Source organism: Uloborus diversus, chromosome 6 (genome assembly GCF_026930045.1).
Source record: "Uloborus diversus isolate 005 chromosome 6, Udiv.v.3.1, whole genome shotgun sequence".
NCBI lineage: Eukaryota > Metazoa > Arthropoda > Arachnida > Araneae > Uloboridae > Uloborus > Uloborus diversus.
In genome coordinates, this window is record NC_072736.1 from 168,483,527 (window position 1) to 168,511,288 (window position 27,762).

The window sequence follows — 27,762 nt, forward strand, 5'->3', positions numbered from 1 at the left end:
ATGAAAACGAAAGTGATTTATATTAAATGATTGAGTGAGTAAATAAAACAAACTATTTCACTTTACCCCATCCACTTTGCCCCGTATGTACTTGATTAATTGTACAATTTATTCAAAAAAACAAATAAGCTTAGTATTAACTAAACTAATTCTGCATTGAATATAAAAGGACTCAATTAATATTTAAAATGCAATAAACAAGAAAATAAACAAGAACTTGTTTATTTTCGGGCAACAAAAATAATTTTTGACTTACAACAAAATACTACAGTACCAATTTTTAACTAGTATGTTGTGGCCATCACGAAACTTTCTTCTATATTTTTCTTTTTTTTTTTTCTGATCCCTCCCCATGCTTGACGAGGAAGCAATATTCCCAAAAAAAACAAAATGACACATGCAAAAACTTGACGACCATCCCAATGTCTGAATTATTGCAAAAGCAAAGCAAAGAGCGAAAATTGAAAGTTATTTTAAAAGCCTTGCTTGAATGAATTACAAATATTTTATTTGTTAACAAACATAAGATGGCAACAGTTAAAAATTTTAAATCATTGGGATAATATTTCCTATCATTTCCATACAATTAAAATCACGAAAAATACGCAGACGACAATCTATTACGATTTATCTTTCTTATTATTGCATTAATAAAAATATTTTTATTCGCAAAAAAAAAAAAAAAAAAAAAAAAAAAAAAATCAACACCTCTTGGAGCGATTGGAGTCAAAATTGAACCAAAGCCTGTTTACGTATGGATTCACATATTTTCCAAATTTCAACTAGAACGTAGCATTGCTTCTTGAGATAGGGCACTCACAATGGAAAAAAAGAACGGGCGATTGCGCTACCCCCTTTTTACTTTCTTCTATATCTAATATATAGAAGAAAGTATTGGATTCGTGCAAATTTTCGAATTTCGAATTTTGACGGATTCGAACGTTTTGAGGTGTGCTGAGTCCATTTCGACCATTTTTGGAAAATGTCTGTCTGTGTGTGTGTGTGTGTGTATGTATGTATGTGTGTGTGTGTGTGTGTATGTATGTGTGTCACGTCTGTGTGTGACCAGTTTTTTGTGGCCGCTGTACAACAAAAACTACCGCATGAAATCGAACGAAATTTGGTACACATATGTGCCCCTATGTGAACTTGTGCCCATTGGTTTTTGGCGCGAATTCCTCCAAGGGGGGTGGAGCAATGGGACGTTTTTCGAGTTACGCGTGCTTGCTATTCCTCAGGAAGTTACTGGCGGAATCAAACAAAATGTGGTCCATATGTTGGTATTATCAGGAACAGGTGCTGATTCAATTTTGGTGTCAATAACTCAAACGGGGGTTGAGCTATAGAACGTTTTTTGTCGTCAATTGTGACTGCTGTATCTCAAGAAATAATGAATGGAATGAAAGAAAAATTTATCGACAAGTAGCCCTTAGTGGGTATAAGAACTGATTTTATTTTTGTGTCAACAGCTAAAAGGGGGGTAGCGCAATCACCCGTTCTTTTTTTCCATTTTGAGTGCCCTATCTCAAGAAGTAATGCAACGTTCTGGTTGAAATTTGGAATATATGTGAATCCATATGTAAACAGGCTTTGGTTCTATTTTGACGCCGATCGCTCCAAGAGGTGTTGATTTTTTTTTTTTTTTTGCGAATAAAAATATTTTTATTAATGCAACAATAAGAAAGATAAATCGTAATAGATTGTCGTCTGCGTATTTCTCGTGATTTTAATTGTATGGAAATGATCGGAAATATTATCTCAATGATTTAAAATTTTGAACTGTTGCCATCTTATGTTTGTTAACAAATAAAATATTTGTAATTAATTGAAGCAAGGCTTTTAAAATAACTTTCAATTTTCGCTCTTTGCTTTGCTTTTGCAATAATTCAGACATTGGGATAGTCGTCAAGTTTTTGCATGTGTCATTTTGTTTTTGTTGGGAATATTGCTTCCTCGTCAAGCATGGGGAGGGATCAGAAAAAAAAAAAAAAAAGAAAAATATAGAAGAAAGTTTCGTGATGGCCACAACATACTAGTTAGCTGTTGACACCAAAATAAAATCAGCTCTTATACCCACTAAGGACTACTTGCCAATAAATTTTTCTTTCATTCTGTTGATTATTTCTTGAGGTACAGCAGTCACAATTGACGACAAACAACGTTCTATAGCTCAACCCCCGTTTGAGTTATTGACACCAAAATTGAATCAGCACCTGTTCCTGTTAATGGCAACATATGGACCAAATTTTGTCTGATTCCGCCAGTTACTTCCTGAGGAATAGCAAGCACGCGTAACTAAAAAAACGTCCCATTGCTCCACCCCCCTTGGAGGAATTCGCGCCAAAAACCAATGGGCACAAGTTCACATAGGGGCACATATGTGTACCAAATTTCGTTCGATTTCGTGCGGTAGTTTTTGCTGTAGAGCGGCCACAAAAAACTGGTCACACACAGACGTGACACACACACACATACACACATACATACACACACACATACATACACACACACAGACAGACAGACATTTTCCAAAAATAGTCGAAATGGACTCAGCACACCTCAAAACGTTCGAATCCGTCAAAATTCGAAATTCGAAAATTTGCACGAATCCAATACTTTCTTCTATGTATTAGATATAGAAGAAAGTAAAAATTGTCTATACTACCAAATGCTTTAATCTTCGGCGGTAGTTTTTTCCTGACTGGAATAGACTACATATGGTACTATATAGTTAAAATAATGCCAGATAGGTGGAGCTAAAAGCAGAGTAAATATTTCACCATTTCACTTTGCCCCTCTAGTTCACTTTTCCCCATGTTTCCCTACATAACTATGATGCACAAAAATTCAACATTGTAAAAGTGAAGCAAAATAACACTATATCAAACTACGCAAAAGTATTGTATCTATTTCAGAATTATTTACAAATGGTAACAGACATTGTCATTTTTATATGTTTTATATTTATATTATTTAAAAGGTAAAAAAAGGTCTTTTATCATATTTCTTGGGGGGGGGGGGTCTTCATTTTAGGAGTGATTTAGTGAAGTAAAAAGAAAACGTTAAATACCCATCACTATAAGAGAAAATAACAAAAACACTATGAGAAAATTCTACAAGAAATATGACACATAATACATTAAAAGGAGAAAAATGGCGCTTTTAAAACATTGTGTTTAAATAATTGATATTTCCGAATTCAAAAGCATTTTATGATTATTACTGTTTTTATGCGCTTTCTCGGAAAGCTGCTATTGGGGAAATTAATATTTGATGTGTTTCTAGTATTTTCTTTTTGAAATATTTCATTTTCTTGTCTTTTTAAAAGAGAATAAATTATAATTTTGACACACGTGATTCTAAGAATACTCCAAACACACTCATATCAAAATACATAACCCAAATCATGTCGTGAATAGGTTTCGAAACTAGTTTGAGAATAAAACATTCTAACCAGATTAAAATGTCCTTGCTGATTAAATTCTGACAAATAGAAACCTCAAATTGCCAAACTTTTATTTAAAATTGATCGCAGGATTTGACACATGATAAATGACTTCTTACGTCCAACTCTGCGGGGAGGATTTCGCCATTTCGCTTACAACAGCAGACGAGTCCTTTCGGATTTGGAATGATTAATTACTGCTCTGGTGTGGATATTGCTGAATACGTACCTCGAATTCGACCTCTAAGCCAGTCCTACAGTTGTCTCGCACTTTCCCCTTTAGTAGCTCGTAATGGTCCCGCAAATGATGCAGCTCTAGTTCTGTGTCGCCGAACTGCGCATGCTCCATGAGGGCCCGATACACAAACATGTACTCTTCCTGTAAGAAATGACATAAATTTACATTACTCGGTTTGTGATGCTCCAGAAAAAAAAAAAACAATTTGGAGGAGGTCGCCCCAAGATTCAGTTATTTATTCTTTGTCCTGGATTTATTTAAGGTACTAAATAAGTTCTAAATTATATGAGGGCCATACTTTTCACTTCAGGGTCCCCAGGGACCACTCCAGGTCCTCCAGTACCTTCCCCGTATCAGTTGGATGGGACCTTGAAGACTGCTCTAATTTTTTAATCAGGATCGCAAAACGAGCTGTTCCTGGTCCAGCACCCCCAGAGGTATAGTTTCACTTGGAGGACTTTGTGACTACGAGCATACTTAATGTCCCCCAGTCACCATTAATTTAGACAGTGGATCTTCGACTAACTAGGATTGAACACGGGACCCTCCGGTCACAAGTCCAACGCCTTACCGATCAGGCCACCACGGCCCTTGAGGACCATACCGCCGTGTTAAGCATAGAAGTCGTATCTGTACTTTTCAATAAAATGAATTTGTTGTCACCAGTTGGCTTTTTGATACTTATTTTACCTAAATACATTGATCTATGGTCATTTAAGAATGGGAAATATATTCAAGAAAAATCTGAAATAGTGAACCAAACGTATGGAGGCGTAAAACTTTGAAAAGGAATTTCTCAGTTTGAGCTCGTCTGCGGATACCATATTTGTGCTTGACACGACAGCATATCGCACTATAGATGTAGCATAACTAGATGCGCAACGCCGTCGCAATAGCCACTGGCTGCCTTTGAACCTCGCGAAACTTGAAGTAAACGGGCAAAGCCTACGAGGATGCAACGCTATTTGCATCCTACCATCAGGCTGTGGTAAAAGTTGTTAGCGCGCATGCGCTTTTCGGATGCTTGCCCGTCTACAAGAACGGCTCGGTTGCCCATGGAACTGATTTCTCGTTGTGTATCAAGCAAATACCACATCTATCTATCGCAAAGGTTGAATGAAACGAACACATCTATAATGGTAAATACAGTGGAATCCATTGTGGACTTAATTGAATCGGTGGTTAATTGAATCAACAGCTTTATTGAATCAAATTGTCAAAAACAGAATAAAATCCAGCTTTATTGAATTTGCCGCTTTATTGAAGAGACATTTAGAGTTGTGCTGCTTTTATTGTATGTGTGCAATTTGTTGAAATTTTGTAAAATGGAAGCATTCAACATGCTGTTACATTTGAATTTCTGTTAAAATAAGCCAAATAGAGGAACACACATAGCTTACGTTCGACGAGCACGACTGGTAGCGACCGGTTAGTTAATCACGTGACGGCTAATGATCACGTGCTCCAATCAACAGCTTAGAATGGTAACCGGTGCGGTAACCGGTTGATCATAGAACGCTGCGGTTAGTAACCGGTTACTTACCGGTCGACCGGTGAAGTTCGTCGAACGCAAGGATACATATGTATGTATGCATACAGTGATGATGCCTGCCGTTTTGCGCGGGACAATCCCATTTTGAGGACGAATTTGCAGTGGTCACGGGCACAGTTTTGGGAAACCAAAATGTCCCGTTGTCTGAATTAATCACCTGGATGAGAAATTTAACCAACAGTAAACTTTTTTTTTTGATGTACGAGACCCGACCACTGACATGAATTTGAACCATGCAACCATCGGCATTATTATTATTATTGAATATATTATTCAATAAAGCATCCGTACGTTTTTGTTTGAATGAGATTAATGTGAAACATATATCTGTTCAAAGAATATAATAGAACATCTTATCAATACTATTCAATACTGATCATAGACTAAAAATAAGAGTAGACCGAGCTTTCCCAGACTTGCTAATGAAAAAATTGGTTCATGGATGCATCATGTGACTGGTGGGAGGCTTGGCGAAAACTTTGGCAGCATGGTTGCTAGATGGCAACATTATCTGTAATTTGGCACTCGACATGTATTTTAAGACGTAATGCGTTTTCATTACAATTTTTTCCAGGTGCAGAGGTTGAACTGTTTTTCTTTTAGTTATGCATTATTTTGACATTAGTAATTTGTTTTTGATCACAGTTTTCAGTAACTTTTATTTCATTTGGAACTGCTAAGTCAGCGTTGGCGTGAACGTAATGGCGTAAACGTTTTGCGTTAACGCAAAAATGTACTAACCGGCATCTTAAATTGAAACTGTAGGTAAAAATCTTACCGTTTGCCGATTCTTTTTGGGCGCTTGCATCTTTAATTGCTTAGAGAGTTATTGAAATTGACTAAAGAAAATGCACAGTACTATCTAAACGAAAAACTCACTATATTAACAAAATATTTACAACTTAGAATAACAAATTTACAAATCGGACTCCATAAAAGATCATTCTTCCGTGTTCCATCAATTCTATTTATTTTATTTCTCGCGGGCGTTGATCGTCTGCTACGATCAACGCCCGCTGTTGCTAGGATATCCACCAGTCACATGGTTTGGTTTATGAGCAGCAAAAGGATTGCCATAGCTCGGTCTATTCTTATTATTAGTCTATGATACTGATGTATTGAATAATGTACTATTTAATGTCTAGGCACAACTGCACAGTTTCGCTAGAAGCTGAAACATTTTGAGTTATGCTGTTGGTGTAATCAAAGCTACTCAGCCGTGGGCAGATAACTGCAAATTTGTTCTTTTTTTTTTGCATTTTTGCCATTTATTGTACGTTGACTTTATTTTACAAACTTTCTTAGTAGTTTCCGTTGAAAAAAAGCGCGAAAAATGCCTCATTCTATTATTTCCCTATTGTCAGAACGCGTTTCTGCAAATATCTCGAAAATTCATTTCTGCAGATACTGCCATTTACCTGCCTTAAGGGGTCCGGGACACATTTTGAAAATTTTTTTATTAAATACTTTAGAGTTTTGAAATTTTTTGCACTGATTCACGATCTATTTAATAAGCAAAATCATAACATAAACACTAAAATTTTTCTTTTTTTAAATTAATTTTTTTTTAAAAATGGGGTTGCTTTAAATTGATATAACTCAAAATATTATTAGTCAATTTTCAATTTTTTTTCAAAAAATTATGCACAAATATCTAAGCTTTAATTTTCATTCGGCGATTTTAATAATATTGATTCAATAAAAAATAGAAAATATTTGAAGAAAAATTTCGAAAAATTTGAAGATACTTTTTTTTTTTTTAATCATATTTTTTGCAGTAAACGTTTTTTTTCAAATTCGCCGAATAAAAATTAAAGTAAACTGTTTGAAAAAGATATGCTTCAAATTTCATTACTTTATCTCTATCGGTTCCTGACTTATACGAGTTTGAATGCAAGAAATCGGAAAAAATTGCATCATGGAGAAAAACGCGTTTAAAGTTTTAAAGTTAAATACACATTAGTTAGGTGCATGCAACAAAAATAATTATATCTTTCGTTCTAATTAAGATAAAAACAAGGTTGAAACGTCCTTTTAAGCAGATGAAAAAAGTAATTTTTCAAATGATAAAAAAAAAAAATTGCAAAATTTGACGATTTTTGTGTCCCTGGCCCCTTTAAGGTAGTGTTGTAGTCACAAATGATGCCAATCTGCAATTGATGTACATTGGATATCAACATAAGCCCTAGCGAAAAAGCGCAGTGGAGTAAGGTTTGATGATCATGGAGCCCAAATAATTGCAGGGCCCGACCAATTCATCTCCGAAGTTTTTTGTTTTGGTTACGAGGCTTGTTTTTAAAGTAAGGTCCGTTTAGAAATAAAAAAAGAACGAGTATAGGTAGAGCAAAGTCATTTATTGCACAAAAATCTACCACCCTTACGCTATATTTTGACATTGCTCCAGGGATTTTCCAAGCATTTGTCATAGCGTGGTACAGATTTTTGTATACCTATTCGTACAAATTTGCCGCCTGTGTAGACGACCATGAGGATTCTTACAGGACTTTGGCTGGGACGATTTTGAACATTCTCTGGTCTGCCCCCACCTCGCTCGCAGCAACTTTCATTTGTTTCGGCATCTAAAGTCTTTCCTAGGTGGTCTGTGGCACAACAGCAATAATGAGCTCAGAGAACATGTTACCCCATGGTTGACTACACAGGCGGCAATTTCCTACGAATAGGTATACAAAAACCTGTACCACGCTATGACAAATGCTTGGAAAATCACGGGAGCAGTGTCGAAATGTAGCGTAAGGGTGGTAGATTTTTTTGCAATAAATGTCTTTGTTCTATCTGTACTTGTTCTTTTTTTTATTTCTAAACTGACCTTACTTTAAAAACGTCTTTCGTATTTATCTCACGTTGAACTGATTTTTTCTGTCGCGTCCCAGTTCAGTTAATTCTTTTTCCAACAATGTAAAAGAGAGAAGCGATAGGAATTTTCGAACCTGTCAAATTTCTAATGTCATTGCAATTTTAGATGAAGTGGAAGAAAAGTTTTACTTTTATGTCAGTTAGGAAAAGCAAATAAAAAGCTTTGTTACAGGCCAGTTCTAGAAAATATATTATATACAATGGGGTCGTTTCCGAAATTTTAAAAGTATTTTTTTCTGAAAGAGCATGCTTAAAAACATAGGATCTGACCGTTTTTTGATAAATTTGTTTACGTTTAATATTTTTAAAAAATTACTTAAATCGGAGCGCTCTCATTGTTTATGTCTTCTGCCGATGACATCACAAATGATGAAATGCTATTCCGTGTTGCCATTCACAGTGCAAAATATTTAATTCGCATCTTTACTCACGTGTATTGGCAACGATAGGGTTGGTAGCAAGCGTAGAGCGCAATTTTAATTCGCTGCTTGATTATCATAACGTGGAAACGTAGTAGAAAGATGCGGCAAAGTGCATCATTTGTGACGTCATCAAGACCACGCCTTGTTTGAAAAATCGGACATTTAAAAAAAATTAATTAAAAAAACTGTTGGGAAAATGAAAGTATTTTCTGTTTCCATGTTATATTTTTTGCTCATTCTATTCATTTCAATGACTAAAAGTAGTACTTTTGACTGAAGGAAGCCAGCCCATTAAAAAAAAACTTCGCACCTCTTTTCAACATATGGAAGAAGCAAGAAATAGTAAACGAAATATGCCCTCATTACGAAAATGGCAGAAATAAAATGTGAAAAGCATAGTATAAGTACTGGTAGAATATTTGCGCCTCCGCTTAACAATCTCACATATAATTTTACAATCATTCATTATTATATTAAATAAATGAGCGAAACGTTTGAAAATAATAGGGTCTGTGTAAAGTAGGAAAGCAAAAGGCGTAAGATTTCAATTAAGGAAGTAATGGTATCAATTCTTCAAGAAATATGTTTAAGAAGATTTTGAACCTTACAAAATTAAATACTTAATAAAAGCGAATTTTAGTTTTCATTTAAAATTACGTAATTCATCTGCATATCTTTGTCTTCTTTACTAATAATAAAGCTGAAAGTCCCTCTGTCTGTAGGATCTCTGTCCGGATCTCTGTCTGTCAGGATTTCTGTGACGCGCATAGCGCCTAGACCGTTCGGCCGATTTTCAAGAAATTTGGCACAAAGTTAGTTTGTAGCATGGGGGTGTGCACCTTGAAGCGATTTTTCGAAAATTCGATGTGGTTCTTTTTCTATTCCAATTTTAAGAACAAAATTCTCATAAGATGGACGAGTAAATTACGAAATTATCATTACGTGGAACCGTAACATGGGCACAAACAAATTGGCGACAAAATTCACCATACATTATTTGTAAATATACAGGCGAACCAAAAGACCTTTTAATTTTCTATTACGGGCAAAGCCGTGCGGGTACCACTAGTATAATAAAAGCAAATATTAATTCTCATTTAAAATTACGTAATTCGTCTCTATATTTATTATAAAAGATAACATCACTAATCGCGATGCTGGAATTAAAATACATCACTAAAATCGCATTTAATCAGTCATTTCTTTTGGAATTTCTAAAATAATGAATTTTATGAACGCATTTAACCAGATTATTTTTAGCAGCTTGAATTGATCAGAGAGCACTTCATGCGTGAAAATTTAATCAACCAAATTTTCAAGTGTTTTGCTACAATAGGTAATTTTTCCGATTGAATTTATTAAATCAGATTATCTCCTCCGAAAAATGTGTTTCTAATCGGATTAAGTTTCTGTCGAAACTTCATTTAAATAGAAAACTCATTTGGGGATATTTTTAATTCGAAGAATAAATTAATGAAAAGGAATTTTCATAGATGCGTTATTTCAAATTTGGCGTCATCATTATAAATAATGTCATTTCTATCCGTGCCAAAAAGTTTAAATTGAAAAAAAAAAAAAATGTGTTTTTAAATTTTACTTCTAACTAGCAAACACATCCAGTGTTGCCTGGGTTGATAATAATATTGAGAAGCAATTTATACTTTCCTTTATTTATTTTTAGATGTGCCCCGCGGTATTAATATAATATAGAAAATTATAAGTATGAGAAATATATTTATTTCTCGTTATTCTCTTATGTTAACGTTTCCACTAAGAGCACAAGTTTATTAATTAATTCTTCGCTTGATATTATGACTCTATTTTTCGAGACAGCTATTAAAAAGTTTTGAATCCAAAATCCGGTTTTTATACTTCATAATTTTTCCTTCATCCTTATAATTTTTGTTTGTATTCTGTGTGTCTTTTTGATGCCTCAAAAAGAGTATCATTTAATTTATATTCTTATGATTGTAACATTTGTGCCTGTCGATTTATAGATGTCATGAAATAGAAGCAAAAAGTTAGGCACATGGTTCATTAAAAGCATTTCATGAACATTTCATCTGCACTTTGTAGACATTGATACATAATTGAAATGCATTTTGAATTGAATGTGTTATTTTTACTAACACAATACAAAAGAAATAAAAAGAAAACTCCCCGAAACAGGGAATTGAAATTAAAAATGCATTCCTCTGAAACTACATAAGTCTACATTTCTATGATCGGTCGCGTATAAAAGTACCTGTTTGAGGTAAACAGTATTTTCTATATTTAGGACATTTTCCACACTTGCATAAAGTACAAAATAAACCTACCACCTAACTATTTTAATTCTGTTTACATAAAAACTAGTTATACTACTTTTTTGACAAAAAGGAAGTCAAATTTTCTTAACATGTGCACAGGTGACTGCAAAAAATTCATTTTGTCTTGAAGGTATTTTTCAATTAGTTCTTATTTACATAAGTAAAACTTTTCGAGGCTAAAAATTCTATTTTTCAAACTACTTTTAGAAAACTAAGAGATTGACTTACGTGTTTTTTATTTTCTGATTGGAAAACAGAATGGAAGTTTAAGAGGCACCGATGAAAGAACTTCGTCCGCAAAGTAAATATTTAGAGTGGAGCTAATCAAAAGCTTCAGTTAATCTACTTTAGAAAGTCGAAAAAAGAGAATTCAGCATTTTTTTTAATGTAGAATTATAACTGAAAATTACTCCACCAGGTGTCCGAAAAGATCCTTTTGTATAAATTCGACTTTCAATAAAATTTAAGAAGTTAATTCAGCAAAAATAGAAATGTAAGTTTTTTTCGTTGAAATTCAGCCATTAACTTATCATTGAGGATATAAGAAGAAAGACACGATGGAGAAAACTTAAGAATGTACTTGGACGTATACAAAAATAAAGGATATGAAAAGTGTTGTTATTAAAAAAATTCACTTTACCTTAACATTTTACAAAATTTTTGGCGATTACATAGATGCCGTGAATACGGGCTAGTTTGGCCCGCATTTTGGAGCTATTTTCATCTTTTCCCATTATTTTGTTACTATTTCTATTTTTAAGCAGTGGTAACCCTTTTTTTCTCATTTTGAGAACTCTTAGTTCAATTTTTGAGTAGTTATAATTCTTTTCAAAGAGTTTTCATCCTTTTTAACTGTATTTTTATTTGGCGCAATTTTACTTTTTCACTTAAGTTACCACGGCCCAAGAAGGTTTTACCTATTTAAAATTATTTTGTAACTAACTACAGCCGAAGACAGACTTGTATTCATACGAATGTATTTTTTTTTGAAGAAAAATACATTTCACATGAAGTTGAAACAGATTTGTTTTGAGGGAATATATTTTTTAAAATGTGAGTGTAGGCCTAGTTATAGTTGCATCGACGGAGAGTTGAATAATTTCATTAAAAGAACACCATTTGTTGAAGAAAGAATCCTTAATTGTCGGCCACTTCCGAAACTTACTGGTGTACTCCATGTACTCAACAACTGTTCCTTCTTATTTCACATCAACAGCCCCTGGAAACCTGAGCCCAAACTATAACAACAAAATTCCCTAAAATTTCCAACAAATTTCCCAAAATTTCTAAAAAATAGATTCAAATGGGTAGACTTCTGCGGAACTACCAACAAATTCCAGCTCCTCTTAATCTTTCAACTTCTATACTAAAAACCATTTTACTATATCCTGATGAGCTGAAGCTGTAATCAACATCTCTTCATCCATTGACGAGACAGCCCAGTTTTTTCTTGTGTTTTTCCTGTTCAGAGATTTACTTTTAGCTTTTCTTTTCTTTTCTTTTCTTAGTCCTTCTGACGGAATTTTTTTCAAGTTTTTAAGCTGGTCCAAAGAAGGTCGTAATTTTGAGGTTAAGAGAGCTGGTGTTATTGCGAAATTTTTAAGTGAAAACCTTAACGGAAATGAGAAGTATACATCTTTGCTACTGTACGAAATAATAAATAAGATTTTTAAATAGGTATTTTACAAACTCTTCGCAGATGTAGAACTGTTTCCACATCTAAAAATTAATAGGTAAAAAGAAACGTGTTAGCCCAAAGTGAACAAAAACACTAAAAACAAAAATACTAATTTGAATTCTGAAATTCTGAATTCAAATTATGTTTTTCGCAATCACAAGTTGCGACAGGATCCTACTCATTGGATTTATTGTTTCTATGGGCGGTGGTGATGCAGAGGCCCCTGGTCCAAGCTGAAAAAGGAACATCAAAGGCGGTCAAGTGAGAGCAGTAAGCAATCGTGATTGCTCAATAATGCTCCCCCTGTGCTGTCCGACCATCGATTACATGGAAAGGCTAATATCCGGTTTATAGGCGGAAATGGACGTATCTATTAGTTTATAGGGGTGTTAGTTGGTTTGTTACAAATGTGCACTTTTGCCTCTCTATTTATTTATCCTTAGTTTTGTAAAAATAAAAATTTGCTCTCAGCAACATTTTTTTAATCTGAAGTCTATTCTATCATATTCTCACGGCAAAAATTAATTGATTTATTTATTCACAACAAAGTTTTGAGCTTACCATTTTGCTTTTACGTTCCTGAACGAAATGAAAATATTATCTTTTCTTTTGTTGTTTCCATGGTAACTATTTTTGTTTCCCTTCATTTTATTTTAGAGAATGCAATAAATGAGTAAAGCACTAGTGACATTATAAAACGCGTGCATCAAAAGCCCATCGTTATTTTCCCATCTCACCTGCTAGATTCATTCAGATGGAATAGTCTTTACTTGGCAGATTGCCAAATTACATACAATCCGCGGTCAAACAGTAGGTAGCTGTTAGGTCTCTGGTTAAACTGCTTGGCACATATCACTGCGTGCTTGATGCTACTCCTTATCAGAAACTGTTAAAATTAATTTAGAAACTGACTCCTGTAGATCAGCACAGAACGTTGTATTTTTTTCTCAGTTTGGGCCAAAGAAGGATCCCAGGGCCAAAGTAGCCGGTATTCACGGTACTAAACACATGCCAATTAGCTATATACCAGACAGCCCGGCTATCACATCCTGAGAATGCAGTTTCGTTCCTATTACAACTCTTCAGTCAGGAATAGTGAATCACCAAGCTGGAGGCAGATGGCATCTCATTGAAGCTGAGGGTGGCAACAAACTGGTAGATAAAGTGACTATATCTCACCAGCGAGTGTCTGCAGCATGGTGTGGTTCGACTCGTAAATTGAAGGCAAAGTGCTTCGCGTCAAAGTAAGTTTCTCAATTCAAAAATTCTTACCGCACATTTAACTTCTAAACGCTTTCCAAAAGTCGCCGGGCAATGAAACTATTTGAACTGATCTTCGGATATTCTTCCTTGTAGAAATTGTTACGCAAGCACATTTGGACAAACACAGGAACTTTTAACTGAGAACTATTTAATTAACACATCAACTACAATGTTAGACAGAAAAAAAAAAAAACCTTGTTAGATAACAAAAATAACCTGTATAAGATTTCATTACTTTATACAAACTCGGCCGAACTGTCATGAACTGTAAACTGCTGAAGACTGCCACGACGTGCGCGAGTCCGGCTGATTTATAGAACATAAACTACAGCAGACCCTCGTTTTACGCGGGTTTATTTTACGCGGTTTCGATTATACGCGGTTTAAGATTTGACACGTTTATTTTGTTTTACGCGGATGAGTTTCGGTTTTACGCGGATGCGGCAATGCACACAGATAACATTTTCCTCTCTTTCAAAACTCCTCAACTCCTAAAGACTGCAGATTACGCGTAATCAACTGCATTTTGGCGTGCTAATAATCAAGCTTGGGCCAGTGGAGACATTTTATTCGATTGGTTCCAGAGCTCTTTCCAGAAGTAAAGTTATTAAACTCACACAGTTCAGAACTCACTGGAAGAAGAGCTTTTAAGAGTGCCAAAAGAGGATAAAACCAACGAGGATACCGACGTCGGTGACGCACAAACAAGAACGTTCAGATTGAAAAATTTGAGCCTTTTCTAGACAATAGAAATGATCTTTCTGATTTGTTAGTGAAAAAGATTCTATCATGGAAATGACTCAAGTGATCATGGATGCGTTAATGCTCTGCAAAAAATTAGAGAGAAAAATTCTTAATGACTGCCAAAAGACTGTCATAGCCAGCTCCTCTTTATAAACAGGACACGAAATTAATTTAAATGTTTTCTTTATGCCTGTTGCGCATAAAAGTCGATATAAGCACACATGAAACTTATTATACAAATAGTCATCACTAGAATGAAGTATTTTGTTATCTACGGAACCAAACCCCTATTTTAAGACTAGTATTAGGTCTCAATTTACGCGGTTTCGATTCACCCGGCATTTCCGTGGAACGTAAACCCCACGTAAAACGAGGGTCTACTGTACTCAGTTCAGTTCTTAAAGGCGTTTTTCACACAAAGCTTGCTAAGTACCCAAGCTTTGCCTTCAATTCACGAGTCAAACCGCACCGTACTGCGGACACTCGCTGAAGAGATAAATTCACTTTACCTACCAATTTGTTGGCACTCTCAGTTTCAATGAGGTGACAGCTGCTTCCAGCTCGGATATTACAAATACAAAAGTGACGACCAGCAACAGGCTCTAGGCCCAGCTAGGCTGGTCCTAGTCAATTTATTAGTCGTGAATGAAGATCAATGGCCTTCTTAAAGCTATCCACCCCCTTGCTCATTACCGCTTCTTCCGGTAAGCTGTTCCAAGTGCCCACACAACCCTACTAAAGTAGTAATTTTTCTTAATTTCCAGGTTAGCCTGAGATTTGAAGAGCTTAAAACAATGGCCCCTCGTTCTGCTTTCCGTGCAAAAATTTAATCCATTAACATCTTTCATTTTGATAAATTTAAACAACTGAATCATGTCCTCTCTGAATCTCCTTTGCTCCAGGCCATACATAAAAAATATTCACCATTTCTGACTGAGGAGTTCTAATAAGAACGAAACTGCAGTCTCAGGATGTGATAACTGGGTTGTCTGGTATATTGCATGCACGAGGCACGATTTTAAAGTAAGTACCGTTTTGAAATAAAAAAAGAACAAGTACAGATAGAGCAAATAAATTTATTGGACAAGAAATCTACCACACTTACGTATTTTTCGACATTGCTCTTGGATTTTTCAAGCATTTGTCAAAGCGTGGTACAGGTTTTTGCATACCCTGTTCGTAGAAAGTTGCCGCCTGTGATTCACATGCGGCAACTGTGAAGACAACCATGAGGACTCTCACAGGACTTTGGCTGGGACATTTTTGAACATCCTCCGGGAACTGCCCGACCTCGCTCTCAACTTTCACTTGTTTCTGCATCTAAAGTCTTTCCTTGGCGGTCGATCGCACAACATCAATGATGATCTCAGGAACATGTTACTCCATAGTTGACTACATAGGCGGCAACTTTCTGCGAATAGATATACAAAAACCTGTACCATGCTATGACAAATGCTTGGAAAATCATGGGAGCAATGTCGAAAAATAGCGTAAGGGTGCTAGATTTTTGTGCAGTAAATTTCTTTGCTCTATCTGTACCTGTCCTTTTTTTAATTTCAAAATGGTACTTACTTTAAAAACATGCCTCGTAGTTCTGCCTTAGCCCTGGTTTAGGGGCGGTAACTTATTGCTACATATCAATTTGTTAACATCGAAGACAGTTCACCCAGTTTTATCGATTCGGAAGGTGCCGTAAAACTGCTATATAATATACAGGGTGTTTCAAAAAGATTGACCCGATTTAAATTGCGTATATTATGAAAACTTTTGAAAAAAGAAACTTCAGATTGATTTAATATTACATGGATAATGATAAAGTTTTTTTACATACAAATTTAAAGGTGCTCAATAGGTCCACCTTTGGATACGTGGCATATGTCTACACGGTAGTCAAATTCGTCCCAAACTTTTGCAAGCATGTCTGCATCGACTGCTTCCGCTGCTCACACAAAAAACCCGTGTCTTTGAATTGCTTATAACATCTTCTAGTGCTCTTCGAGGCAGGAGGTTCACCACCAGGGTATTCTCGACCAAAATCACGCTGGACAGTTATGGACTCGCACTTCGTGAAAAGTAAAACAATTCGATTTTTGTAGTGCCGTCGCCATTTTCACAAACACTGAAATGGCGGGCGAAGAAAGAGAGTTAGCGCTACTTGTCAGCAACTCCGAGAAACTCGAGATTTTCCCCATTCTAACGATACCTTTATTTAATGAAACGTATTAAAATCTAAATACAGTAGACCCTCGTTTTACGTGGGTTTATTTTACGCGATTTCATTTATACGCGGTTAAAGACTTGCCACTTTTATTTTATTTTACGCGGATGAGTTTCGGTTTTAAGCAGAGGCGGCAATGCAAACAGATAAAATTTTCCTCTCTTTCAAAATCCAAACTCCTAAAGATTGCAGATTGCGCGTAATAAACTGCATTTTGGCGTGCTAATAACCGAACTTGGGCTCCTGGAGACATTTTATGCGATTGGTTCCAGAGCTCTTTTCAGAAGTAAAGTTATTAAACTCACACAGTTCAGAACTCACGGGAAGAAGAGCTTTTAGGAGTGACAAAGGATACCAAAACCAACGAGGATACCGACATCGGTGACGCACAACCAAAAACGTTTGCATTGAAAATTTTGAGCTATTCCTAGACAATAGAAATGATCTTTCTGATTTGTTAGTGAAGGAAGATTCTATCATGAAAACGACGCAAGTGATCATGGATGCGTTAATGCTCTGCAAAGAATTACAGAGAAAAATTCTTAATGACTGCCAAAAGACTATCATAGCCAGCTCTTCTTTATAAACAGACACACGAAATTAGTTTGTTATCTTTATGCATGTTGTGCATAAAAATCGATATAAGTACACATTAAACTTATTATACAATTAGTCATCACTAGAATGAAGTATTTTTTTTATCTACTGAACCTAACCCCTATTTTAACACTACTATTAGGTCTCAATTTACGCGGTTTCGGTTTACGCGGCATTTCCGTGGAACGTAACCGCCGCGTAAAACGAGAGTCTACTGTAGTTGTGATTTTTTTTTTGTAATCGGGTCATTCTTTTTGAAACACCCTGTATTTTCTTGATAATTTGTACTTTATTTACGTTGGTTTTTTTTATTTCAACCATATATCTTACCAGTGTTCTTATGAGATGGCTTCTGTGGTACCTGAGGTGAGTGACGAAAGCAAAGATGTCTACAATACCCTCTTCATCCAGCTGCTGCCTCAGCGAATCGATGGCGACGTACGTCCCCGTTCGACCGACGCCTTCGCTGTATTTCAGAAGAAAGAACGTGAATTGAAGTAATGACAATAGATAACAAGTAACTAAAATTAAAACATTTAAAAACCCCCGACTAGAGCCGCTGTATAGATAGGTCGACGCATCAGCTTAAGTTTAGTCATTTTGGATCGGATTTTTCATTGTTGCGGAGCTAGGGTTACCCCAGCAAAGCTTCGTATTTCGCCAAATTTGCCGTAAATAATATTTTATTTAATAAACAATTCACGTGCAGCTAATAATCGCTCGCAGTGAACAATCACCAAACACGATAACTCGCCAGAAAAGACAACCACTCAAACACGCGCTCCGATCCAAAATTGCTGATCTTAAGCTGATGCGCCGGCTCGTATATATAAGACCTTTACCCCCGACTGGGTCGCAAATGTAGAATCAAGAGGGAAAATCCTTTTAAAAGCCTTATACTATTAAAAACCAATTACAAGTATTTTATTTGTTAACAAATAGAAACTGGCAACCGGTAAAAATTTTAAATTACTGCTTTTTATTTCCTTGTCTGCTAACAATGAATTCGGTTACTAACCGCTGAATAAAGGCTTAGCCGGTATTTAAAATCTGCTTTAAAAAAGCGTTATAATTCGAATTCTATAGAACATGGAAGTTCCAAACACATTCTATCAGACGCGGGGAAAAAAAATCTCTTTATTTTGGCATTAAAATTTTAAATTTTTAAATATCTTTTCTCTGCAAAAATCGCGAAAAACCTTTTAGAGGTTTTTAATTAATATCTTCGTTAATTAATGTCATTGGAATACGCAACCTAGCTAAGAACACTCTCTATCAACTTTCCTTTCGAACAAAAAAAAGTTTTTTAAAATCGGTCCATCCGTTTAGTCGCTAGAGTGCCACAGACAGATACACATATACGTCAAACCTATAGCCCCCTTCCTTTGTGTGTCGTGGTTAACCACAGACAGATACACAGATACATAGATACATAGATACGTCTAACTTTCAGCCTCCTTCCTTTGTGTCGGGAGTTAAGGGGTCTAAGGACCCTTAACCTTCAAAATTTTCGACTTTCTGGAAAAAATATATGTTATGCATAGTTTGATTCTGAACAATTTGATACCTTATTTTTTACCATACGCCAAAAACTTTTCAAGTTATCGTAAAAATGCGTAAACTTTCCCCATAGAGATTTATGTTAATAGCAGCTGTTTAAGCCTCTTTTTCTCAGGTACCGGTTTCTTCGGTTTTCTCGTTTTGCGCGCATAATATCTCAGAAAGTTTCTTATATATTTCTGTAAAACTTTTTATACATGTTTGTCTGGTATATATTTATGATCTGAACCTAATTTTTAACTAAAAATGAAAGGTAATATTAAAAAATATATATACTTTTGGCCAAAATTTTGGAAATTTTTGATTATGACTTGTAAAATTTCAAAAAATAAATAAATAATTTTAAAAAAATTAAACAAATTTAGGTTCAGGTCATAAATATTAACCAGACAAACAAGTATGAAAAGTTTTACGGAAATATATAAGAAACTTTATGAGATATTATGCGCGCAAAACGAGAAAACCGAAGAAACCGGCACCTGAGAAAAAAGAGGCTTAAACAGCTGCTGTTAACATAAATCTCTATGGGCAAAGTTTACGCATTTTTGCAATAACTTGAAAAGTTTTTGTCGTATGGTGGTAAATAAGGTATCAAATTGTTCAGAATTAAAATATGCATAACATATATTTTTTCCAGAAAGTCGAAAATTTTGAAGGTTAAGGGTCCTTAAATCCCTTAAAAAGGTTTAGCAAGACTCAGTCAGCAGAACTCACCTGCAATGGACGAGAAGAGGACCTCTGTCCGCCGAATAATGTTCGTTCACTCTTTTGATGAATCTGAGAAGCCAAGAGGGTTGGCCAGGGCTCAAGAAATCACTCCACATTAGGAAATGGAAATGTAGGACTTCCCGTTGGCACGTTTCTTCATTCTGAAACGGAATGACGAATTGGACATGTTCAACAAGCAGCAAGGAGGTCACTGCAGCAAAATAGGATGGATAGTACTTAAAATACACCTCCAGCTCAGTTATTCCATCCGAGGACTGCAGTTTCGTGCTATTTAGCACTCATCAGCCCGGGAAACCACCCTAGGGCGGTAACTTACTACAAAATACCTTAGCTTTGCCATCAATCTTCGAGTTGAACCGCACCATTGTTGCGGTCGCTCATCTGGTTTGCTAATTCTGCATTAGCTACCAGTTTGTTTGGCTCTCTTGGCTCCCTTAAGAGATTTTTCGCCTCCAGCTCATGTGATTCCTATTCCGGGCTGATGAGTGCTGAAAAGCACGAAACTGCAGTCCTCGGATGGAATAACTGAGCTGGCGGTGTATTTTAAGTATTTCTGCCTTAGCCCTGGCTTTAGGGCGGTAACTTACTACAAAATAATGATGGATAGTATTTAAGAACACACACGGGGAAAGCCGTCTGTGAGTACAAAGATAAGACTGAAGTTTTCGCAGTTGAACTAATAACTTTTCAACAGACCGAACCGTTTGGAGCAGTGCAGCTTGACTTTTTTTGGGCCATGGACTACCAAATCATATTTAAAATTTTCATGTCCTTCATGATGATCCAACCACTCATGATATGCTGTTGCCTTTTTATTTATACTGTCAAAAACTCAGGAAACTTTTACGGTAAATATTGCTGTAAAATCTAGTGTTTACAGTGAATTGTATTGAAAAAAAAAAAAAAAATTAATTTGAATTTTGACATCTTGAATTCAAATTACATGTTTTTCGCAATCACGAGTGTGTGTATGTAGGCGTATGTGTTAATGTGTGTGGGGGTATGTGTTTGTGTGTAGGGTTATGTGTATGTGTGTGTAGGGGGGGGGGCATATGTGTTTGTGTGCAGGCATGAATGTGTGGGTAGTTGTGTGTATGTGTGTGCGTATGTTTTTGTGTGTGTATGTGTGGGTGTCTGTATGTATGCGTGTGTGTATGTGTTTGTGTATGTGTTTGTGTGTAGTTGTGTATGTATGCGCGTGTGTGTAGGACATGGATGCAACCTGGAGACGGCTTTCGCTATAGGAGCAGCATCGCAAGGAGCCGGTCGACGGTGATGGTGCGGAGGGTGGTGGTGGGACACATCAGCGTAACGCCAAAAACAGTCAAGTGAGAACAATTAGCAATCGTGATTGCTCAAAAAAAAAAAAAAATAAATAAATAAATAAATAAACGATTGCAGTGCCAATTGATACACGACGTGACTTACAGTGCAAAGCATATAACACCGTATTTTCCTCATTCGATGAGCCTCAACTAGTATGGTGGTTAGCAAAGCCGCCTACCAATACGAAGGTCCCGAGTTCGAACCTGCTGCTCGCATGATGCTATTTTTTAACTCTCGTTTATTGTACTTTAAAAGTTTGCAGTAAAATAGGATTTTACGGTAAAAGTTACTGACAACATGGATGCCAGCAACTTTTACGGTAAAGTTTCAGGATTCTTTTAAACAGTGTAGGGAAACACTAAAAACTGCCTTCAAATGACAAGTCGGATTTTTTTTTAAGGTTAAAAAAATAAATAAATTTAAACCCAAGTCAGAACGGTTACTATCCGTAGTCGCTGCACTGAGGGGAAGGCTCTTTTAGAGTTTGGCGGATGTTAGCTGTATTTTTAAGCAATTTTTATTATGGAAATGATTTAACCATTTTTTCCTATAAAAATAACTTTGAAATTTATAAAATGTTCAGTTTTTAAAAAAATTTAAAAGTTTCTCGTGGTGCGGTTTGACGCTGAAGTCAAAGTGGTACTCTTTGAACGATATAGTGCTAAACCTTTTAACTAAGTAAGCATATTTATTTCTTTATCAAACTCATTTTATTTATCAAAAACTCATCGCACGATCTAAAACGACATTCAAATTCTGAGTTCAATTTCGTGCCAAAGAGATGGTGAAAATTTCTTTCTTCCAGAACATTTTCCCCCGAAAAAAAAAATCTCTTGGTGCCATTTTGTAAGCTAAATGAGGATGAAACATTCTATTTATTCAACATTTCCGTGTTTGGTATTCTTTAGCGAAAGAATCATTAGATAATGATGAAAAATACATTCCTACGAATTACAAACGCATATAAAATTTTATTTAAAATTAGTGTCTGGAAATGTGTCTTCGGGACCAGAAGGTAATCGAGATATTCCCGCAAATTATGCCGTGCCACACGAAAGACTCATCAGCAAGTTTTAAATTAGGTGTTTAAAGATGTGATTCAGGCTTGAAGCATGGAGTCAGATTGCTTGCTGACACGTCATTTGTTAATTAAGATCTTGCATATTTTGTTTGTTTCATTTGGTTGAAGCCTAAGCGCTTGCATTTTTTTAAGCGTTTTTGGCAGTTTTTACAAAACAAATCAAGCACGCAATCATTGCAGTCAGTAAGAATATTGGTTAATGTTCAACTAAACTTTGTTGTTCGAAGGATTCATGATTATGAATTTTTCAGCCCGAAGACAAAAATAATTATTTCAACTGGACAGACTTTCGTAGATCTCAAGATAAGAACAAACACTTGTTTGTCGAAAAAATTAAGAACAATTTTCCGCTAATTTTTTGTTATGAGAAAAAGTTAACTACTGTTGTTGTTGTTGTAGTCTTGTGCCAGCTAGGCTGGCAGTGTTGGGCATTAATCAATTATTTTTTAATTGCCTTGTTAATTGATTAAAAAATTGCAATTAACTCAATTGCAATTAAATTAATTGCGATTAAACTATTAATTGCACTTTGCAATTAATTTAATTGGATTAATGTACGTTAATCGTTTCTCACAATTAAAATAATTGCAATTAATTTTTTTAATTGTTTTATGAAACAATTAAAACTAACAATTAACTTTATGTATCAAAAGGTACAGCGCAGGGTACAGAGTCAAAAGTATTATTCAATTTCGTATTTTCGTTCAGTGCTGATCGCTTGCTCGCCGCGGGAACTAGTCTCGTCTAGGCAAGCTTTTTCCACACGTAAATGTTTGTGTTTTAATTAAGTGTTTTAAGTTTGTGTAAATCATTGTTTTTTAGCGAATAAAATATGACAACGTATATAAAGTACAAATTGAGAATGAAAAAAGGTTAAAACACCAGCAAACAGCTGTTTCGGCACTCTAAAATACAAGTGCCATCATCAGTGCATTAAAAACGAAGACAGGTTCACCCGACTAAAACACAGTCGAGAAGAACATTGGAATGAGAGACGAGTTGTAAAAGATATGAGAACAGTACCTGAAACGATGACGTCAAGGTTACGTCAGAACTCAGGAGGACAGTTGCACTCAGTAGAAAACGTCAAGGACAAAAAATAAATCAAAAAACAGACTTCCAAACATTAGGAAAAGGGGGAGTGCTAGACAAATCATTGACGATTAAATTAGCATTTTTCCCATATGTAATATGACTCCCAAAAATCTAAATCATGAACGGACGAACACTCGTGAATAACTTTGGCGGAAGAAAAAATAAAATTATGACCGCAGGACCAACAATGTTGAGCAATAGAGGAGCGTTTGAGATCCTGTTTTTTGACGTAATTTTCGTGTTCTTTTGTCCTTGATTTTTATCATGTCTGACATTAATAGGTTTTGTAGCCTACGGGTTAAAAAATTTAAATTTTTAGATTATTTATCCTTTTTGTGTGAATGTAAAAGGAGACGAGTTATTCCTAATTTTATTTCACTTGAGTGCAATTTATCTCGGTCAACGAGAATTGATAAAACTTTGCTCAACTTTAAATTGGCTCTGTTAAGAGCTGTCATCCAAGATACGCGACAAAAAGTTGCAATGATTGGGCAGGAGCTTTTTGATTTACATTTACGTGTTGCTAATTCTAGTCGTCATTTTGAATTTTTTGACAGGAGGTCTTGGCAGAGAGCTGCTTTTTGTTCAAACAAACACAAATCAGTACTTAATAAAAAGTTAACCAGTTTATATAAAGTTTCTTCTAATCTTACAACTTATAACTTACCAAAAGTTAATGTTAATGCTGTCGTCAATCTTTCAGATGTTTCCTTAAATTCTGTTCAAGTTAATGCTTTAAAATTCAATAGTAATTTTGCGGCTCCATCTAAACCGTCGTTTCCTCTTTTAATTGCTCCGATCGAAAAGGCCTTGAAATTTAGTACTTTAACTTCCACACAGAAGGCTTCAATCCGTCATCTCATTTCTAACAACATCAACTTCAATTCACAGTTCCATAACAACAAGCTATATAATGTAACTCGTACCGTAAGAGATTTATGTGCTAACTCTGTGTGTAATTATGTGCTATTCATTACAAACGCTGATAAGGGGGGCCAAATTGTTGTTCTAAACAAAAAAGATTATATCAACAAATGCAATAACTTAATTTTAGACGGGCCGTATGAAAAAAAAAAAATCAAACAAGATCCTTGTGGTAAAGAATTAAAAACTATCAGTAACGCCATTAAGTCATCTCCGTTGATTCCAGATTTTCACAAAAAAACGCTTGATTCCTTCTGTTGCACAATGTTCCAGATTCTACGCTTTGCCTAAAGTGCATAAACCACTCATTCCTCTCCGTCCCATTGTTTCTAACATTGGTAGTGCTTCTTATAAATTGGCCAAATTTTTAGTTTCCGTTTTTTCACCTCTTCTTTCCAGCAACTGTTTTACTGTTCGGAACTCTCTTGACTTTGTTCGCAAACTTCGAATTTTTCAGTTAAATAACCATAGAATGGCCTCTTTTGATGTGAAATCACTCTTCACTAACGTGCCTGTTGAAGGTGCGTTAGACTGCCTTAAAATGCGATTAACTGAACATCACTTTTCCTACCTTGAGATCAATGAATTGTGCAATTTAACACGCTCTTGCTTAAAACTTAACACGTTTGTTTTCGACGGTAATTTTTTCCGGATGACTGAAGGTCTTGCTATGGGCAATCCTTTGAGTCCAATTCTAAGTGATTTGTACATGCACTATTTCGAACTTAAATTATTTAAAATTATACAATTTGATTTTTACGTCAGGTACGTTGACGACATTTTTGTGCTTTTAGACTCGTCTGTCAGTGACCTTGATAACCTTTTATCCATCCTAAATACTATTGACCCACATATTCAATTTACGGTGGAATTGGAATCTGGTAATCATCTTTCTTTTCTTGATGTGTCCATCACTCGTCATGACAATACGTTTACAACTACTGTTTTCCGTAAACCCTTTGCTGTTTCTCTTCCCCCCCCACAAGTTATCCGTTCATCCTCCTAAACAAAAATTGGCTGCTTTTAGATCTTTTATTTACCGTGCTTTAGCCATTTGCTCAAATTCCAATTTACTTTCATCTGAACTGAATTACCTACGAAGTATTGCGGTGGATCGGGGATTCACATCGGATATTATTGATACCATTTATAAGAAGCTATGTAGCTCAACTAACAAAAATCAAACACTTGCTCCTGTGAACTATTCGAGTTCCGTTGTCTTACCCTTTTTTCCTAAAATCAGTCTACAAATTGCCAAAATCTTAAAAAAGTTTCATTTTTCCGTCACTTTTTCTCCTGTTAATAAATAAAAATTTTCACAGCTTAAACACCCTGTTCAGAACCTTGACAAATGGGGCATTTACAGTGTTTCCTGCCAGTGCAATTTGACCTACATTGGGCAGACTCGACGATCCCTCAAATTCCGGATAAAAGAACACGAAAATTACGTCGAAAAACAGGATCTCAAACGCTCCTCTATTGCTCAACATTGTTGGTCCTGCGGTCATAATTTTATCTTTTCTTCCGCCAAAGTTATTCACGAGTGTTCGTCCATTCATGATTTAGATTTTTGGGAGTCATATTACATATGGAAAAATGCTAATTTAATCGTCAATGATTTGTCTAGCACTCCCCCTTTTCCTAATGTTTGGAAGTCTGTTTTTTGATTTATTTTTTGTCCTTGACGTTTTCTACTGAGTGCAACTGTCCTCCTGAGTTCTGACGTAACCTTGACGTCATCGTTTCCGGTACTGTTCTCATATCTTTTGCAATTCGTCTCTCATTCCAATGTTTGCCTCGACTGTGTTTTAGTCGGGTGAACCTGTCTTCGTTTTTAATGCACTGATGATGGCACTTGTATTTTAGAGTGCCGAAACAGCTGTTTGCTGGTTTTTTAACCTTTTTTCATTCTCAATTTGTACTTTATATACGTTGTCATATTTTATTCACTATGCAGTACAAAGTTTTCGACTACTTTTTATGCATTGTTTTTTAGTTTAACTTATAAGAGGGAAGGTGAGAAAGAAGGACATAACAGGGGACGTGGCTCTGTTTTAATATTTTTTTTATTTTAATCATGTACATAATTAGGATACATTTCTGAAATTTCTCTCAGATGTTATTTAGATTTTTATTAGTAAAAAAATAACAAAATTAGGAGAAAAAATGTTTTTGAATTTTTAATTGAAATATACCTTTTCTGAGGAAATTTCGCAGGAGCCATAAGATTTTTGAGAAAAGTCATATGCTGCAGTAAATAATTTATTGCTCGTAATAAAGTTACTGTTGAGCATTGATCTTTTATTAGTTGCTAACATGTTGATTTAACTAGATAATAATATGGTATCCGTCCAGCGTCCACAACGACCTGTCGCCTGTACAGTATATTATACAAAACCAGTAATTTTTTTAAGAGTTAGTTTTACTTAAAATTCACAACACAATTGACAATTGTTAATTGTGATTTTCTGCAATTACAATTGATCAATTGTTAGTTGTTGTGGTTACATTTACCAATTAATCAATTGTTAATCTTTAATTGTACATGCAATTAAAATTTTCCCAATTCTGTAGGCTGGCAATTGGGGGTGCGCTGCCTCACTTTTCCAACTGTACAGTAATGTGGTGTGAAGTCCGAATTCTACAGTACACACATGCCATAAAGACCCATTTATAGGGTAGACAACCATTCACAGCACAACACATTCACACAAAGAAAGGACAACGACAGGATAGAGAAAGTACATCCATGCACGAGCCGGGATTCGAACCCGGAACCTTCCCATCGCATCCAGACTAGTGATGTTCCGGATATCCGTATCCGTATCCGCGGATATCCGAGGAAAAATAAAGATCTGTATCCGTATCCGTATCCGTTACTTTTTTGACGGATCTTAAACGGATCTTTTCTATTCTAAAAATTTTTAAATATTTGAATAAAAGACTTAAATTTCGTTTAAATTAGGTTTTATTCCCTATTTAAATTATAAGGTATCATTTCAGAAGCCAACGGCCATATGCGTTATTATTATTATTATTTTTTTAATTTTTAGTTTAATATTAGTTTTTGTTATTGATGTGGGGTTTCTGTTTTTCTTCATTTAGGTTTTTCCCGGCATCCTTCAAAAAAAGTGAGACAAAAGGCTCTATTTACTGTTTGTAAAGGTGTTCTCGGCTCTGTTATTTCGTCGGTCGGAGTAATTTGGGTGGAATGGGTCAGCGCTGCATTTATGCTGAAATAAAATGCGAAAAATTATTTCTAGCCTATCTAGTAGCAGCTTTACATTCTTGCTCCTGTATCCTACACTACCGAGCAAGATAGAAATAATTTTCACATTCTATTTAAGCATTAATGCTGCGCTGACCCGTTCCTTCCAACTCTCCATCAGTTTTAACGGAGATTTCTTCAAAGAGTAAATCATAGTCTTTATTATATTTTCGACGTAGATGACATTTTTTGAAGAAACAGTGTTTTTATAGTGACGGGAATACCTTCCGTAATAAATTTTACATTTTGGATAGTTGAATTGGGCAAAAACATTTTGAGATCCGTATCCGTATCCGTATCCGCGGATCTTGACAATAATGATCCGGATCCGGATCCGTACCCGCGGATCTACTTTTTTACCGATCCGGCACATCACTAATCCAGACCACTAGACAAGGTGGCCAACAGTTAACTACATTGAAATCCTGATGTAAAGAAT

General features: G+C 35.5%; 1 protein-coding gene across 1 annotated transcript in view; it reads right to left on the reverse strand.

Moving 5' to 3' along the window:
* The window catches only part of LOC129225066 (tyrosine-protein phosphatase 69D-like), a 331,748-nt gene that overhangs the window by 26,475 nt on the left and 277,511 nt on the right, over positions 1-27,762 (reverse strand). The window contains exons 18-20 of the mRNA XM_054859614.1: positions 19,615-19,769; positions 17,671-17,806; positions 3,675-3,824 (exon numbers count right to left, since the gene is read on the reverse strand). Coding sequence (XP_054715589.1) covers positions 3,675-3,824; positions 17,671-17,806; positions 19,615-19,769 — 441 coding nt within the window. The remainder of the gene's footprint in view (positions 1-3,674; positions 3,825-17,670; positions 17,807-19,614; positions 19,770-27,762) is intronic.